Here is a 16,835-nt window from a genome sequence, read left to right on the forward strand (position 1 = left end):
CTCCAGCTATTGTTGTCTAACTCATTCTCTCATTTGCCTTTACCAGTCCAAACATGAATACTGCTTCAATATTTTAATATTCTTTATTATGCCATCTATTTTGTGAAGTGCACCAGTCCCTCCTGCAGCAAAACACCCCCACAACATGATGCTGCCACCTCCGTACTTCACAGTTGGGATGGTGTTCTAATGGCTTGAAGGCTTCCAAATATGATGATGGTCATTATGGCCAAACAGTTCAATTTTAGTTTTGTCAGACCACAGGTCATGTCTTCAGAAATTAGGGTCTTTGTCCCTGTTTGTATTTGCAATGTGTAATCTGGCTTTTTTATGTAGCTTTTGGAGTAATGGCTTTTGGTTGGTACAGGACTCGTTGGTACAGGACTCGTTTCACTGTGGATAGTGACCAGCTTCTACCAGCATTTTCACAAGGTCTTTTGCTTTTGTTCTGGGATTGATACGCACATTCCACACTTGAACACGTTTATCTCTTGGACTCAAGAGCTGTCTCCTTCCTGAGCAGTATGATGGCTGGACAGTCCCATGTTGTTTATACTTGCATATAATTCCACAGAAACAAATTTACAAGCAGCAATCACATTGAAATATACATATAGACTGAGCCAGTCAGAGCTTTTACTATTTGCATGACAGACTCTGGTCCAATAAATGACCATGATGTATGAGATTAATAACTCTAGTCATTTTTGTCTAACTCATTGTCTCATTCTCTACCAGTTCAAACACAAATACAAGTGTTCTTAGCGAAGAACATGCGTGAACACTAAATTATGTCTTTCTTTCTCCTGTCTAGGTCTGCAGCTAATTATTATTTTAATAATCGATTAATCTGTCGATTTTTATTTATTAATCGTAGAATCGGATAAAAATGTAAAACAAGAAAAGCATTCATTTCCAACCCTTTATTCAAAAACAGAACCAAAATCTTTAGAGCTGTTATAATAATAATAAAATAAAATTAAAATTGACTAACACAAAAAACATACACATGTATGCTTTACATCTGCCAAATATAGACTTTTTTTAAAAATAAACTGCCACCTGAGCTGCCAGAACGATAAATAATTTATAAAAAAAATAAAGAACAATACAAATCAGAAAATTTAACAGGATTTGTTTGAATGTTAGAACTTGTTCTCTACACTACACTGCAGATGCACCCACTAGCAGACGCACACACTCACAAGCTCTCACACTGACACACACACACATACACACACACACACACACTTACTCTCTCTCTCTCTCAAGATCGCTTATTCATAAAATTATTACCATCAATTTAGTAAGTGCAAGGTTCATTTATACACCACATTTAAACACAGCTTAAGATGACCAAGCACTATAAAATAAATTTAAAATTAAATTAAAAAGAACAACACACACAAATATATTTGTCAATAATACCTATATGGGACAAAGCACAGAATATACACTGCAAAAAATGCTTTTCTAACTTAGTAGTTTTGTCCTGTTTTCAGTCCAAATATCTAAAAAATCTTAAATCAAGATACATTTACTAGACACATGAAATATCATAAGAAATTGTCTTGTTTTCTGAAAAAACATCGCAAAATTAAGTGATTGTTTGCTTAAAACAAGCAAAATTATCTGCCAATGGGGTAAGAAAACTAATCTTAATGAGATATAATCTCAAACAGAAGTTTTAAGCATCACTTAATTTTCTCATGCCATTTTTCTTGTCTAGTAATCTTGATTTAAGATTTTTTAGATATTTGGACTGGAAACGAGACAAAATTACTAGGTAAGAAAAGCTTTCTTTGCAGTGTAGCTATACATGACAACAGATTGAAAAATGAATGGTCCAAAAATGCTAGTGAATAAAAACATGTCTTTAGAATTTTAATGCAAAGTGCAAAGTAACTATACCACCCCTGCTATAGTACTGTTATTAACGCACTAACACTAACTTGTCATTACGTTCCTCACTTCAAAACGGAACAAAAGTAGGATTCTGTAGTGACTTCCTCATCAAACACTCCAACATGTTTGCGTTTCAGGTGCTGGATCATTGCCGTGGTGCTCCCGTGCCATGCCATGTCGCTTTTGCATATTTTCGCACAGATTTCTCTACCTCCGCCATGTATCTGTCCTCTACCTCCGCTCGTTTTTTTTTTATTTTTGCTCCGCGCTGTCTATGAGGTGCCAAACTCTGCTAGCAGCTGTGCGTGAGAGAGACCGAGTGTGTTCACTCCGCTCTGTTTTTTTTCTTAATAATCAAATGTCTCCTCATCACGCGACACAACGAATCGATTAGGAAATTCATTGCCAACTCTTTTAGTAATCAATTTTTATCTATTTAATCTATTTAATTGCAGCCCTACTCCTGTCCAATAGTAATCAGATTATATTTTGATAAAAACTGATATAATGTAGGGATTTTTTCCCTTTTTAACAAAGCAGATTTATAATATGGGTGGCTTCAAAGAAAATATCAATATTATATATGATGTATATTTTTATATAGCATCTATTTTAATGCTCATAATGATTACTATAATATATCCAAAATATATTTTTGATCCATATGTGATCAAAAGTTCACATGAAAAAATAGGGAAAATAAATTCGAAAAGGAGTTAGCCTTTAATTCACAGAAACACGTCTTGTTTTGCCAGATGTTTCATGATTGATATATATGTCTTAGAACATTTGTTTGTGAACATTGGAATGATACAGACAATTCAGTCAGGCAAAAACAAATCAAAGTTGAAAACAAAGCAGAGGCCAAGACCAAGAAATAAACATGTCTTTATGTCTGATTTGAGAACTTCAAGATGTATTACATCTTGTTCTCTATTGAACTTGCTGGATTGTGAGATATCGACACTTATAGTAGTAATAGTAGTAATTACACCAGTGCTGATATTTGATTGTACAGCAGCACCTTGTGTATACTATTGTAATTATACCACATTTCACCAGTTTAATGGCTGTTTGGTAGGGCTGAACAATTTTTTATCAAATCTTTAACAAAATTGCAATTGGCTTGAATGCAATTATAAAATCGCAACGACTGGGTGGTAGTAGCCTAGAAGGTTAACACACTCACCTTTGAACCAGAAGACCCAGGTTCAAACCCCACTTACTACCATTGTGTCCCTGAGCAAGACACTTAACCCTAAGTTGCTCCAGGGGGACTGTCCCTGTAACTACTGATTGTAAGTCGCTCTGGATAAGGGCGTCTGATAAATGCTGTAAATGTAAATGTTTTTTTTGCACCCCTTTACTGTCTCACATGGACATGATAAATGGGTCAGTCATGCACAGTAATCAGGAGTGTAATTTCCCCTTTTAAGTCAATTGACACACACTACAACATACAACACTGTATTAGGGCCACTGTAGATGAAAAACAAACTACAACGGGGAAAGGATACATTCAGAGAATTTCTGGATCAAAGTCACAGATTCAGGAGAAAACAACTATTTGTAATATAGTTAGAAAAATGTTAGAAAAAATACGAGAAAATAAACTCGGAAAAACAAGGGTCCACGTGAACCACATCACAAGAATTAAGCTTCCTTGCCTCATAGTGCCACACACATGTTGTGGTGATGATGAACATCATGGCTGCATTATCGTAATACCAGTATGGTATTAGCATTATCATGGCTGCATTATCATAATACCAGAATGGTATTAGCAGGTTTTATCAGGTTTTGCACAGGTAGCTTTATTCTTATTTACCTGCAGCTATATTAATATAGCATACAGTTCTGTCACTGCTTGTGACTGCATAATTATGAAATGTGGTTCTGTGGGCCTGTAATGGAGTGTTAGAGAAGCTAAATTCACATCAACCAGATTGTTGCTTAATTAAACAACCAATAGCTCAGCTTGTAGCAAAGGGGGGTGGGATCTACAAGTCCATCCCACAGCTTTCACACAGATATCCTGGTGTTTTACACAAACTATCAGAAAATGTAGCCAATGTGAATAGACCGAATAACATATTTTGTGTTTTCCTTCTTTTTTGTTTTTTTTTCCTTCGTAACCAAGTGTTTGTATGTATTTATGTACATGTTTAAGTTTTTTGAGTCATAATGAGTCTTTGTTTTAAATTAATTAAATGAATTTTTATTTGGGCAAAATATTTTCAGAAATAGTCCAACACAAGTATTCAGTCATTTTTATTATTTTTAACTCACCTACAACAATACAACTTGCAAAAAAAACTTTGAATAAATTCCTTTTTTAAATATGTACACTTATTTGCAGTTCATTGTCACAATGCTAAGTCACCCACCAGACCTAATGTTCACTGAATGCTGAAGTAAGGCACGAGACTCAGAGATACTACCAAGTGTAAGGAATTATGGCCAAATTTCTCTAATTCAGCAGCTTCACCCTTCACATGTGCATTCATGTGGATGCTTATCTGACAAACTACCCCCAGAAGAGCAGCCACAGCATTATGTAATGAAGATGACTAACTATATAACTGGTCCTCTTTAAACATGCAATAAATCAAAAGTACAGGGGTGACACACAACGTCCAGTATTAAGAACTCAGATGTCACCAGTCCTGCCTTTTTATCAGGCATGATCAATACTACATGGCTGAACAAGGAATTTGGCTTAGGCTCTTTTTAGAAGCCTATAAATAACTGTTATTTAAAAATCAAACAAACTTGCACATAATGTAATAATGTTTGTGATATGTTGGAAAGGTTCATGTCTGAATTAACCTATGTACCAACTCTGTATTCTAATAAATGCAAAAGAAAAAAAACATTCTAATAATAAGGCTTGGGTATAGTAAGCACTTTGTTGTGCTTACTGCATCAATACTTCACATGTTCACCAGCTCTACTGTTGTTGATTTCTATCTGATTTCATTGTTTTTTTTTCTGCTGGTTTGAGTAGGATGCGTAATAAGTTCATGGAGCCGAAGAACCTATAGCATAACATGCATTTGTTCACACACAATTTAATGTGATTTTACTACACCATGATGAATTGGACTCTTTCCTCAAATTGATTTGAATATGTTATGTGATTGTGGTATATGTTATAATTCATGAAACTGGTTGAAATTGGTTAAATGGGACTAAAAACTGTGTTTGCTCCTGTCTGGTAAAGCAAGATGATTCCAGTATATCAAGTCCGTTTACCTGAGCAGGCGAAAAACGTGGGTTACAGTATATGTATATTAATATTATGTGTTAAAACACTGACAAAGAGACTCTATTAGTTGACTGGTTGAGCATTATATCTGGAAGTCATCCACTTCCAGAAAGGGGATAATTCTCCACTTCCATGCCCAGATCAGAGAGCCTGCTGTGTCATTCTCAGTCCCTAGGGCCTTTAGGAACCTTGACCACAAACAGCATGGGGTCTTTGGCCTTGTTGCTGAAAGCTCTGCGAATCACATCTACAGCATGCTGATGTGTGACCCCCTGGAGCAACTCCCCATCGACTGACACCAGTTCAAACCCAGCCTGAAACATATATAACACACACATAACAAGCTTGATCAGTCATTCACAAAACCACATAAATAAAATATATACATCAAAATGTTTTTTCCAGCAATTATGTGTGTGTGTGCTTTTCATTTTTTTTCAAACATGCTCATAAATGAAAGTGAAGTGAAAAGTGAAGTGATTGTTATTGTGAAACACTTCAGCACAGCACACGGTGCACACAACGAAATGTGTCCTCTGCTTTTAACCCTTCACTCTTGGTGAGCAGTTGGCAGCCATGACAGGTGCCCAGGGAGCAGTGTGTGGGGATGGTGCTTCGAACCGGCAACCTTCTGATTACGGGGCCGCATCCTTAACTGCTAGGCCACCACTGCCCCTGAACAGTGTACTAAGGGACATGTGAATGAAATCACAAACAAAGCTTTATTTCATGGGGGGAAAGAGGCACAGAGACGGGACATAATGAAACAAAGGCATAAATATACACAAAGAAACCAGAATGATGGCCAAAAAGGAAACAGAAAAGGATGAACAAAAACCCAAAAGGCATGTGGCACAAAGGCAAGGAGCAGAAACAAACACAAGGTAAGTAAAGGATCCACATTAATGTCGCAGCATTGTCCTTCTGCTCTCTGCTCCCTTTTAGCAGGGCCCTTATGGACACATAATCAGCAGCAGTCCATAATTACAGTCCTGGTGCAGGCTGCGAGCCTGGCTGCACCCAGCCATGACACCATTTTAGAATTTGCCACATCCAAAAATATGGCAAGTGTGGAAGCTGGTAAGAAGTCAGCCATTAAGAATAATTGACATTTTACAGGTAGAAAATAATGCAGTGCATAGAACTAGGCTCAAACCTGAGGTTGAAATATCCTTTTTAAAGAAGTACAGATTAATTCAAATGTCAGTGATTTGCAATCAGTCGCAAAAGCACTGACTGAAGCATGTAGAGAACCCACCTCAGCCTAAATACGAATTGGGACAAAAAAGTCCTACCCAAAAAAAATAAAAAATATTTGCTGCACCTTCACAAAACATTATTACATCTTCAACACAAAATTGTGCACCTATTACAACAAGCCATAAAAAGTGTGACCTGAAACCTGAAATGTTTTTTTTTCTTTTTAAATCTGAATTCCCTCAGATTGATGTCCATGGCATTTGGCCATGATGTTAAAATCACATCAAACACAGTCACCCAGGCCTGGCCCTAACAAATTTGGAGCCTTAGGCAAGATTTTAGGTGGCGACATCAAATAATGCTTTTTATGCCGCTGTAACCAACTTTGTAAATGTGTATTATGAAATGAGTTGATCATTTTATTTAATTTCCCTGTTGCATTTATTTTAGATAAAACCCATGAGCACCTACATTAATTTTGACATGTTTTATTTAATTTTGTGTTACGTGCTATTTTGGTTCTCGCATGGATAGCCTCATTAGTCTTTTCTGCAAGATCCACAGCGCTCATGTGTGAGACACCAGACACAGGAGATGCATATGCAAGAATTGCATGTGTTAGCCATGGGGATAAACTTCAGATTTGTGAACTTCTTGTATTGATTGGTAATATGTGCCATTTTTTAGTTCATCGCTTTTCACTGCTGAAGGACTGTTTTGCAAAACACTAGTGTGACGTTCCGTGGCAGAGAATGTGTATGTTCTGTTTGTGTCTCTCTCTCTCTCTCTTTCTCTCTCTCTGTAATGTTGCAGGGTGGCTCCTCATCAGCCCATGATTGGACTATTCCCCCTTCCTGTCATGATTGGTGGGCTGTAATAGGGCAGAGGGCTCAAAATGGTGTCTGTTTCGGGACCAGAGGAGAGGGTGTTGGTGTTGGTGTGAAGCAAGAAGGAAGTGGTGTGAAGTGAAGGATGATGTCCCGCTTACTACCATTGTGTCCCTGAGCAAGACACTTAACCCTAAGTTGCTCCAGGGAGACTGTCCCTGTAACTACTGATTGTAAGTTGCTCTGGATAAGGGCGTCTAATAAATGCTGTAAATATAAATATAAATGTCCAGAAGACACGATAGACTTGAATAATAACTGACCAGAACTGTTTTGTGTATTTTGTTTGTTTATATATCTTTGTTTGTAATAAACTGTTAGCCATAAGTGCAATCGCATCGTTTTGGAGTTTCTGCTCCCTTGTCCCATTTGCTATGTCCCTGACCCTAGTCCAGGGATGTAACAAATTTTAGGGGCTCGTCCGGGATTTCCTATCGTGTAGGTAGGATATCTTATAGGCTGTGGACCTTGGCGGCTGTTTTCACCTGGGTGAGTTGGAGTTCTGTCTGTTTATCTGGGTTTTCTAACCAGGTAGAGCTGTCCAGCTGGATTCTGCCTTGAGTGGGTACTTCCAACGGATGCTGTTTGTTATGTTTTGGGAAAAATCCCTGGGTTGTTCTGGTTCACAGGCGAGTGTGTTACCCACTAGGCTACTACCACCCTAGTACACTCTACCACTCTAACACCTAGGACAGCCTAGGTGTTAGATTTATTTGTCGTTCCAACACTTATTTACTTATAAAGAGAAGAAAGACACAAAGTATTTGAGTTCTTTTTACTTGCAAGGAGAGCGATCAGAGACACGCATTACATCATGCCTCCAACAGCTCTGCGGTCTCAGTCGCATCTCCTCCTTTTATTTAGTACAGGGCGGTATATTTACCATAAAATCATACCATATAAGCTAATAATTATCTTCTACACGTAGGCTTATTTCTTGGTTCACTGTTGCCGAGGTCATGGTCGCTGGACTCCTGCTTTTCATCGTCTGCAGGCCTCACCTTATCCATTCGTTATCACTCCAGGTCGTGGTCACTTTACCCTGCAAACTTGCAAAACATCCTTTGTCCCTCGGTTTCATCCAAGTGACTAATGATTAATATAGTTGCTGTCTTAATATTCCGAAGATTAATGCAGTTTAATACATGTGAGATATACATGTAAACGCAATTGCATTTTCCAATACTAGGTGAGATGAGCATCATAGTATATGTGAGTTTTAATGTTTAGATTAGTCTTTAGCCTGGATTTAAATAAACTATTAGCAGGAAAGGCTGTTTAAAAGCAGGGGAGCTCTATAAAGCTTGCACACCTGCTAAGAATTAGTTAATTCTCAGTACCAATAAGACCCAGAGACTTGTGAGGATAATTCTCGTGTAGGTCAATGCTCTGTTAACAAACCACTCAAGCTCAAACCACTCAATCAGGGACCAGTCTGTGTTAGGCTTTGTATGTTAATAACAGAATTTTATAGTAGGTGGTAGTAGCCTAGTGGGTAAGCCACTCGCCTATGAACCAGAAGACCCAGGTTCAAATCCCGTTTATTACCATTGTGTCCCTGAGCAAAACACTTAACCCTAAGGTGCTCCAGGCGGACTGTCCCTGAAACTGCTGATTGTAAGTCGCTCTGGATAAGGGCATCTGATAAATGCCATAAATATAGTCGCATATAATTTTATGCGAAATGTTACCAATATTCAGTGCAGTGAGGACAGAATCGGAGTGATATGTTCAGATTTTAGAATTCTTTAGAATTCTTGCAGCTGCATTTTAAACTTTACTTAGAGATTATTCCGGGTTTCCAATAAGTACAGCATTGCAATAGTCAATTCTTGACATTACAGGTGCATGTACCAGTTTTTCTTCATCATGCCTGGTGAGTAGGGGTGTAACAAGATTTTGTACAACAATATTAAAACCTTGTGATATTTCTCATTGAGGTAACTGGTATCTTGCAAGCGCTAGCCAGTTGTGGTCAGCATAGCTTCACCAGAATAAGGGTCAAGTGTGGGGGGTGTCAACTGTAGGGCCTGTCAAAGCCCATTGAGACACACTGTATGTGATTTTGGGCTATATAAGAAATAAATGTTGTTGTTGTTGAAGAAGTTCGTACAGAAGATGCCCAAACTACGTTTAAATCCTTTGTTTGGGTTTACAGTAGAAACAAGAGATGGAAACAGAGCGACAGACAAAATAAAAACAGTATGTAAGCACTGCAAGGGGGCAGAGTGCGTCGCTATAATGACCGATGGCTGGACATCCAGGGGTATGTTAATCTACATCACATTCGCTGCACACATGATCAACAGCAACTGGGATATGGTAAATGTTGTACTGCAGACTTTGCCAATGTTTGAATCCCACACAGTTGCAAACATTGTGAGGTTTAGCTAGAAGAGGTCTCAAACTAGGAGCTTAAAAGACCAAACCATGACATTGCTATTGTGACTGATAATGCATGTAAAATGTAGCTGTACACAAAGCTGGATTGGAGTGGGCTTCCCACTATTTTGTTGTAGGATAATATGCTGCAGCACCCAATTTTTCTCAGATTGTGGCAGAGCAGCACCTCTCCTCTGGATCATAGTGCTGGTTACCTACCAGCCAATCAAAAAAAAAAGGGCCTACACAATAGCCAAATCAGAAAATAGCAGTATCGTATCTGAGTAAAATGCAACACAACAGTTCTTAGTGTTATTCTGCTACTTCTAACGAAATCCTCTGAAAATAATCCATAGGTAAGGAAGTCCAAAGAGGACATGCAACTTAACAAAACCAAAAAAAATTTGCATGTTCTCTATGGACTTCAATAGATAGGAGTTCCGAGCATCACTTCAAGCACAGGGTAACTTCTGTTTAAATATTCAACAAATTCACGTCTTGTTTGACACAGACAATGACAATTTGACAGCTGTTGTCCATATAATTAGCATCAGTTTTTCAATACTAAGTGTCTATAGCCTGTTTTACAATAGTCTCAGTCATATTTTATCATCACAGGATGACTGACATATTCTCACATTATAATTTACATTTACATTTACAGCATTTATCAGACGCCATTTTCCAGAGCGACTTACAAACAGTATTTACAGGGACAGCCCCCCTGGAGCAACTACAATGGTAGTAAGTGGGATTCGAACCCGGGTCTTCTCGTTCATAGGCGAGTGTGTTACCCACTAGGCTACTACCACCCTGTCTCACCACCATCATGTCTCTCTCCAAATAGGCTAAATAATTTAATTTTCTGTCCCATGTATCAAATATTTTCTTCCTGAGCAGTTAATAACAACACTTATAATAAAATTATTAGTTTTATTATTATGAAATACCCTAATTCCTGTGGCCCATCCGCCTCATGCCCACTTTGACCACTTGACAATGAATAGTACCAGATGGGGCGGGGGCAGGTGTCAACTTTTAAAACTTCCACATGAAATCTGTGAAAGCATGTGGCAGTAAATAGATTATATGCTTTTTTTTGTATCCCAAACATTGCTGAAACTGAACAAGAGCTTTACAGTCTAACACTCTAACACTAGTATTCAGTGAGGCAGGGCACTTTAACTACTTAACAGCAGTCAGTGTGCTCATTTGTCAGTTAAGACTAATAATATGATTTATGTTTTCTATCGAAAGAACAGAAAGCACAGTTTGTTCATAAGCAATTGTTTAATTTTTCAGAGGGATGTTTGATTTTTCATATTGGTGTCCTTTTTTCATGTTAAAGTATTGCTGTTGTTAGATATTACATACGACACTAGATGTGCATATATTGATCCACTTGTTTACATAAATAATGCCACAACCTAAGTTCTCAGACAGTCTTGATGAGATGGGTGGAAAACAAGAGAAAAAAAAGTGCATCCTCACAGAACTGTATCATTATTTATTATGCATTATTTATTATTCAAATGTAACCAGACCAATGCATCTAATTTAAGAACATTGCATTGTATTCATTGTATTCATGTATGCATACAAGTATCCATATTTCTCAATGGCAACTGCCAGCCCAGCTCCTGTGGAGGCTAAAATGGGTGAGCCTCCCCCCACCCATCCTCACCACATTCTACAGAGGCACCATCGAGAGCATCCTGACCAGCTGCATCACTGTCTGGTAAGGCAACTGCAACACTTCTGAGAACATCACTGGGATGCCTCTCCCCCCACTACTGTACACATTTCACAAACGTAGCATTCACTAGGCCTGTGAATGCTAAAAATCAAGGACTCTGCCTTCGAGTCCAAGAACAAAGAGGCTTATTCTACAGCAAGAGCCAACCTGTCACAGGCCATTGGGGGGCAAATCGAGCTTATGGAGAGAAGATCAACAGCCACTTCATGTCTTCAAATGAAACATGGCGCATGTGGCAGGGATCCAGATCATCATGGGCTACAGTTGGTTGGACCTGCTGGAAATAAGCTCACCACTCTGCAGCTGGATCTTGCACTTCCTTACAGACAGGCCTCAGTCTATGTCTATAGGAAATAACACATCCAAGGTCCTCAGACTGAGCACAGGTTCCCAACAGGGATGCATGCTCAGCCCACTGCTGTTCACTCTGCTGACACACGACTCTGCTGCACAGTACATTTCTAACCACATTAGTAGTTTAACAGTAGTCGGGCTCATCACCAACAACAATGAGTCTGCCTACAGAGAGGAGATAAAACATCTGGTCGATTGGTGCCAGAACAACATCATGACTCTCAATGTCACCAAGACAAACCCTGCACTGACACCATTTGTAGGCTCACTCTACCCTGGAAGAGTTTTTTGTGAGGAGTTTTTCCTTGTGTGCAGAGGGGTCAAGCGTGGGGGTGTCTGTAGGGCCTGTCAAAGACCCATTGAGACATACTGTCCGGATATGTTGCAGATGTTTTTTCCCCAAACTGCACATTGCAAACTGAACATCAGTACATCTACACTTTTAATTGAAGTATTGCACCCTGCACTTTAATTCAAGTCAACTTTACTTCTAAAGCACTTGAAAATGACTTAAAAGTATAATAATAGGAATAAACCTTTACATTTTAAAAGTTAGGGAGGGCTGAAGAGGACAAAATAAAAACTTCTGGGAAAGCTAAAGAGTACAGATGAGTTTTAAGCCTGGATTTAAAAATAGAGGTTATGTCACCTTCCTGCTTAAGGTAAGATTGGGGGACATGGAGGAGGGCATTGCCGCTCAATCTTAAGGATCTAGGAGTTGGCTGAAAATGAACAAGATCTATCATGTATGGTGGGGCATGTTCATTTAGGGCCTTAGAAACCATCAATGGGATTTTAAATTGAATTTGAAAATGAACTGGCAACCAATGCAGTCACCCAAGAACTGGAGTAATGTGTTCTCACTTTTTAGTACCCATCAGCAACCGCGTTGCAGTATTCTGGACCAGCTGAAGCCATGATAACAGTGACTGTGGGAGACCAAAATGGAGAGCCTTGTAATATTCAAGCCACAATGTAATAAAAGCATGTATGGCCTTCTCAAAATCATTCAAATGTAAAAAGGGCTTAACTTAAGCTAAAAGTCTCAGATGATAAAACATGACCTGACTACAGAACTTATCTGCTTGTCCATTTCAAATTCACCATCCATGATTACACCCAGGTTCCAGGTTAATCTCTCACACACTGTGCTGCTGTGTTATCATCATCATGTCATGACATATCACTACTACCACCATTATTATCATAGTATATCATATACCATATAGCCTAGATACTAAATATAGACATACACTGATATATTGTCATATTGCTGCTACTTGTCTGCCTGGTTTGTCTAGTGTGTCTCAACCTGCACTATATTGGGGGCAGTGGTGGCCTAGCGGTTAAGGAAAGAATTAGAAGGTTGCCGGTTCGAATCCCGATCCGCTGAGGTGCCACTGAGCAAAGCACAGTCCCCACACACTGCTCCCTGGCACCATTCGTGGCTGCCCACTGCTCACTAAGGGTTACGAGTTAAATGCAGATGACACATTTTGTGCAACTTCACTTTCATTATGGGTCAGTGTACAATGTCCATAATCTCCTTTGTCGTGTTTTTGTGTTGTGTGTTATTCCATTTGCATATTCCATCTTTTGAATCCACGAAGCTTCACAATCTGGTCTCTCTGTGTACTTTTGTAAATTAACTTTAGCATTACAGGGCACAAAGAGTATATTTGACAAGTATATAAGGCCATTTGCAAGGTGCGCTTGTAAGGAGAGGGAGAGGCGATGTCAGTAGAGGCAATGTTCTCTCACCTCATCGTTGAGACTGAGCTCAGAAAGTGTGAACATGCTCATCTTTTTGCACTTCAACTAAAGCTCTAATGTAGACAGATTTAACATTATTTTTTTAACTTGTTTTTTTATTGTTACTGCATTTAAGATAAGCATTTTGGCAGCAACAAATGAGCTGTGCTACCATAGATGTGTAAATAAAATAAAATTAATCGCTATACTCATTTTATACTCTGAAAATCTGCAATAAATAGATTAAAACAATTGTAAGCCATTATATAATGTATTTGTGTAGTTTATATATGTTAATACAGTTGTGAAATCAATTCTTGTAAAATAATCAAGATAATTGCGAAATCTTATTTCTCTGACAATAATTGTTCCACCAAAATATCTAATCGTTGCAACACTATGTTCACCTGTGAATTTCATTTAAAATGACATTTTAAAAAGCTATAATAAATAAATAAGTACACAAACTGAGAACGTACATGCACATAAGTATTCACAGCCTTTGACATGAAAAATTGATCTCAGGTTCATCCTATTTCCCCTAATCCTTTAGATGTTTCTGCATATTAATTGGACTCCCATCTGTTGAATGGACATGATTTGGAAACATACACACCTGTCTAAATAAGGTCCCACAGTTGCAGTCCCACAAACCAAGTCAAAGGAAGTGTCTGTTGACCTCCGAGAGAGGATTGACTGGGGAAGTGTTTGCATGCTTTGAAGGTTCCAATGAGCACAGTGGCCTCCATAGTCAGGATAGAGGGAAAGATCACTACAACAATGTACAGAGACCTACTCCAGAGTGCTCTTGAACTCCGACTGGGTGGACTGTTCATCTTTCAACAGGACAACGGCCGTAAGCATGCAACCAAGTTATCAAAGGAGTGGCTTCATGTTCTTGATTGGCCCAGCCAGAACCCAGACTTGAATCCAATTAAAGATCTGTGGAGACATCTTAAAATAGCTGTGCACCAATGCTTCCCATCCAACCTGATGGATCTTGAGAGGTGCTGCAAAGAGGAATGGGCCAAACTGGCCAAGGATAGGTGTGCCAAGCTTGTGACATCATATTCAAAAAGACTTGAGGCTGTCAAAGGTGCATCAACAAAGTATTGAGCAAAGGCTGTGAATACTTATTTTCAATAAATTTGCTAAAACCTAAAGCAGAGTTAAATAAAATTAAGACTTTTTAAGGCCATTTTCATCATATTTAAGACTTTCCATTGGTGTCATCAACTACATTAGATTTTCTCCGACACTCTGAGGGCCAGATGCTCCAATATTAATTATATTGTTTCTTTAGTAATATATTATTATTTGACATTATTTCCAAATGTTTATTTTTTACTTTTTGCTTTTGTGATGTGCTGTGAATACTTTCCGATATTCCCGGATCCCAGCAACGATCTGGTAGTGTGATAGGTTACAGAACATTCAAATGTTTTAAGAATTTTGCTTGCAGTTGGGTTGTAGTAATGGTCGCTTGTGGTAATGTGAACTGAATAGAATGGTCAATAAAAAGGCCTCAGATACAGATGGATTTCCAGCTGAATTCTGTAAAGAATTCTGGTACCAACTTTTCATAAAATGTTACAGGAAAGCAAGGAAAATAGTAAACTATCATCACATATTAACTCTGCCAACATTAGTCTCTTGCTAATACCAGGCAAGGACCCCTACATTTCCTACCATCTATAGCCCGATATGACTTATTAACGTTTTTGCAAAGCTCTATCAGAAGTGTAAACTGGAGAAAGCAAGGCGCCCTGCAAGACTGGTATCTCTGTGCGCCGGAGCGAGGGACTGGGCAGAGCAGTGGAGCGAGGAGGAGAGTTAGCATGGGCGTGTTCTGGAGCACGCTGGAAGCTGAGATTTCTCTGTGAGGCAGCACGGGAGAAAGCGGAACTCACCATGGTGTACCTGTAAGTGAAGGTATTAGGCTGTAATCCGGTTAGATGGGTGTGGTTGGCAGGAGGAGTAGATACTGTAATCAGAGGCTGAGACGGAGTTCTGATCCTGAATGGGACAGGTGGCCGGCAACATTAAAGGTCCAAACAAAAGGCAAGAAATGGAAGTCTGTAGAGTAGTCAGGGGTGAGAAGTGGTTGGCATGAGGCAGGTTCAGTGGCTTACTACAGACATGACGTGAATCAATGAATGAGTTTGCAGTTAGCTCTGTTTGTTGCTCTTTTATGCTGGTTTGTTGTCAGCTTGTGAAAGCACTTCTGTGTCAGTGGAACAATTTTTGGCCGCAGTCCCTCTGCTGGCCTCCTGGACAGGAGGCGGCCTCTCAAAATTATTCTCTCATAATTGGCCCTCTCAATACTGGTTTCGTAAAAGGGGGTACTCATCAACAGAAGGGACCCAACCTAGGTGTCTATTGTCTTATATAGTCTGGAAGTTGACTGAATGCTAGGGTGAGTGTATTTTTAGATAAGATAAGATGACAATTTATTAATTCCACAAGTGGATATATTTGTGAATGCCTGTATACATATAATTATGTATTTAAAAGAATATAATAAAGAATAAAATTAAGTGTACATACAGAAGTGTATAGAGTGGAGATATATACACATATATTGCAACAGAAATGGTGTACTGGATGTGTGTGCTTGTTAGTCTATGTATGCATGTATGTATGTGTGTGTGGTCAGCTGTTGTAGAGTCTGACAGCGGTTGGCAGAAAAGACCTTCTGAATCTCTCCCTCCCACATTATGGGTGCCACAGTCAACCACTGAAGGAGCTGCATGGGGTGGGAGATTGTCCAACAGCTTAGCCACCATTCTCCTGTCACTCACCACCTCCAGTGGCATCCTAGAACAGAATTGGCCCTCCAGATCAGTCTGTTCAGTCTCTTTCAGTCCCCAGCAAAGATGCTACCTCCCCAGCCGACCACACCATAAACCATGGCTGAGGCCACCACAGAGTCATAAAAGATCTTCAAGAGTGGGCCCTTCACTCCAAAAGACCTGAGCCTGAGCAAGAACACCCTGCTCTGTCTCTTTCCTTTTTCCTGAGTCCAGTCCAGTTGTTGTTCAGATGAACATCAAGCTACCTTATTGTCCATACCTTGGATGTTCAGTGGTTGCAGTGGAGGATGTTTGCACCTGCGGAAGTCTAGCACCAGCTCTTTGGTCTTTCTAGTGTTGCTGGAGGTAGATCTGCTGGCACCAGTCCACAAAGTCCTGGGTCAGTTCTCTGTACTCCTTGTCATCCAGTGGGGGTGGGGGAGTCTGCAGCCGTTGTTAAAGACTGCATTCTGGATTAATCAAACCTGTTAAAGAAGTGATTCAGTTCATTTGCCCACCTCACATCCCCCACTTTGTGG

General features: G+C 39.3%; 1 protein-coding gene across 14 annotated transcripts in view; it reads right to left on the reverse strand.

The window, feature by feature from the left end:
- Positions 1–4,158: 4,158 nt before the first annotated feature.
- Positions 4,159–16,835, reverse strand: part of pdzd7a (PDZ domain containing 7a) — a 32,814-nt gene continuing 20,137 nt past the window's right edge. For 5 of the 14 annotated variants that reach the window (XR_003748912.1, XR_003748910.1, XR_003748908.1 and 2 more), the window contains one exon: positions 15,445–16,781. Coding sequence is in view for 3 of the 14 variants with exons in the window: in XM_028970308.1 (XP_028826141.1) it covers positions 5,338–5,487 (150 nt within the window). In the remaining 11 variants the exon portion in view is untranslated. Of the gene's footprint in view, positions 5,488–15,414; positions 16,782–16,835 lie in introns of those variants that run through there. The other 9 variants (XM_028970309.1, XR_003748913.1, XM_028970310.1 and 6 more) reach the window with 9 other exon arrangements.

Source organism: Denticeps clupeoides, chromosome 2, assembly GCF_900700375.1.
Source record: "Denticeps clupeoides chromosome 2, fDenClu1.1, whole genome shotgun sequence".
Lineage (NCBI taxonomy): Eukaryota > Metazoa > Chordata > Actinopteri > Clupeiformes > Denticipitidae > Denticeps > Denticeps clupeoides.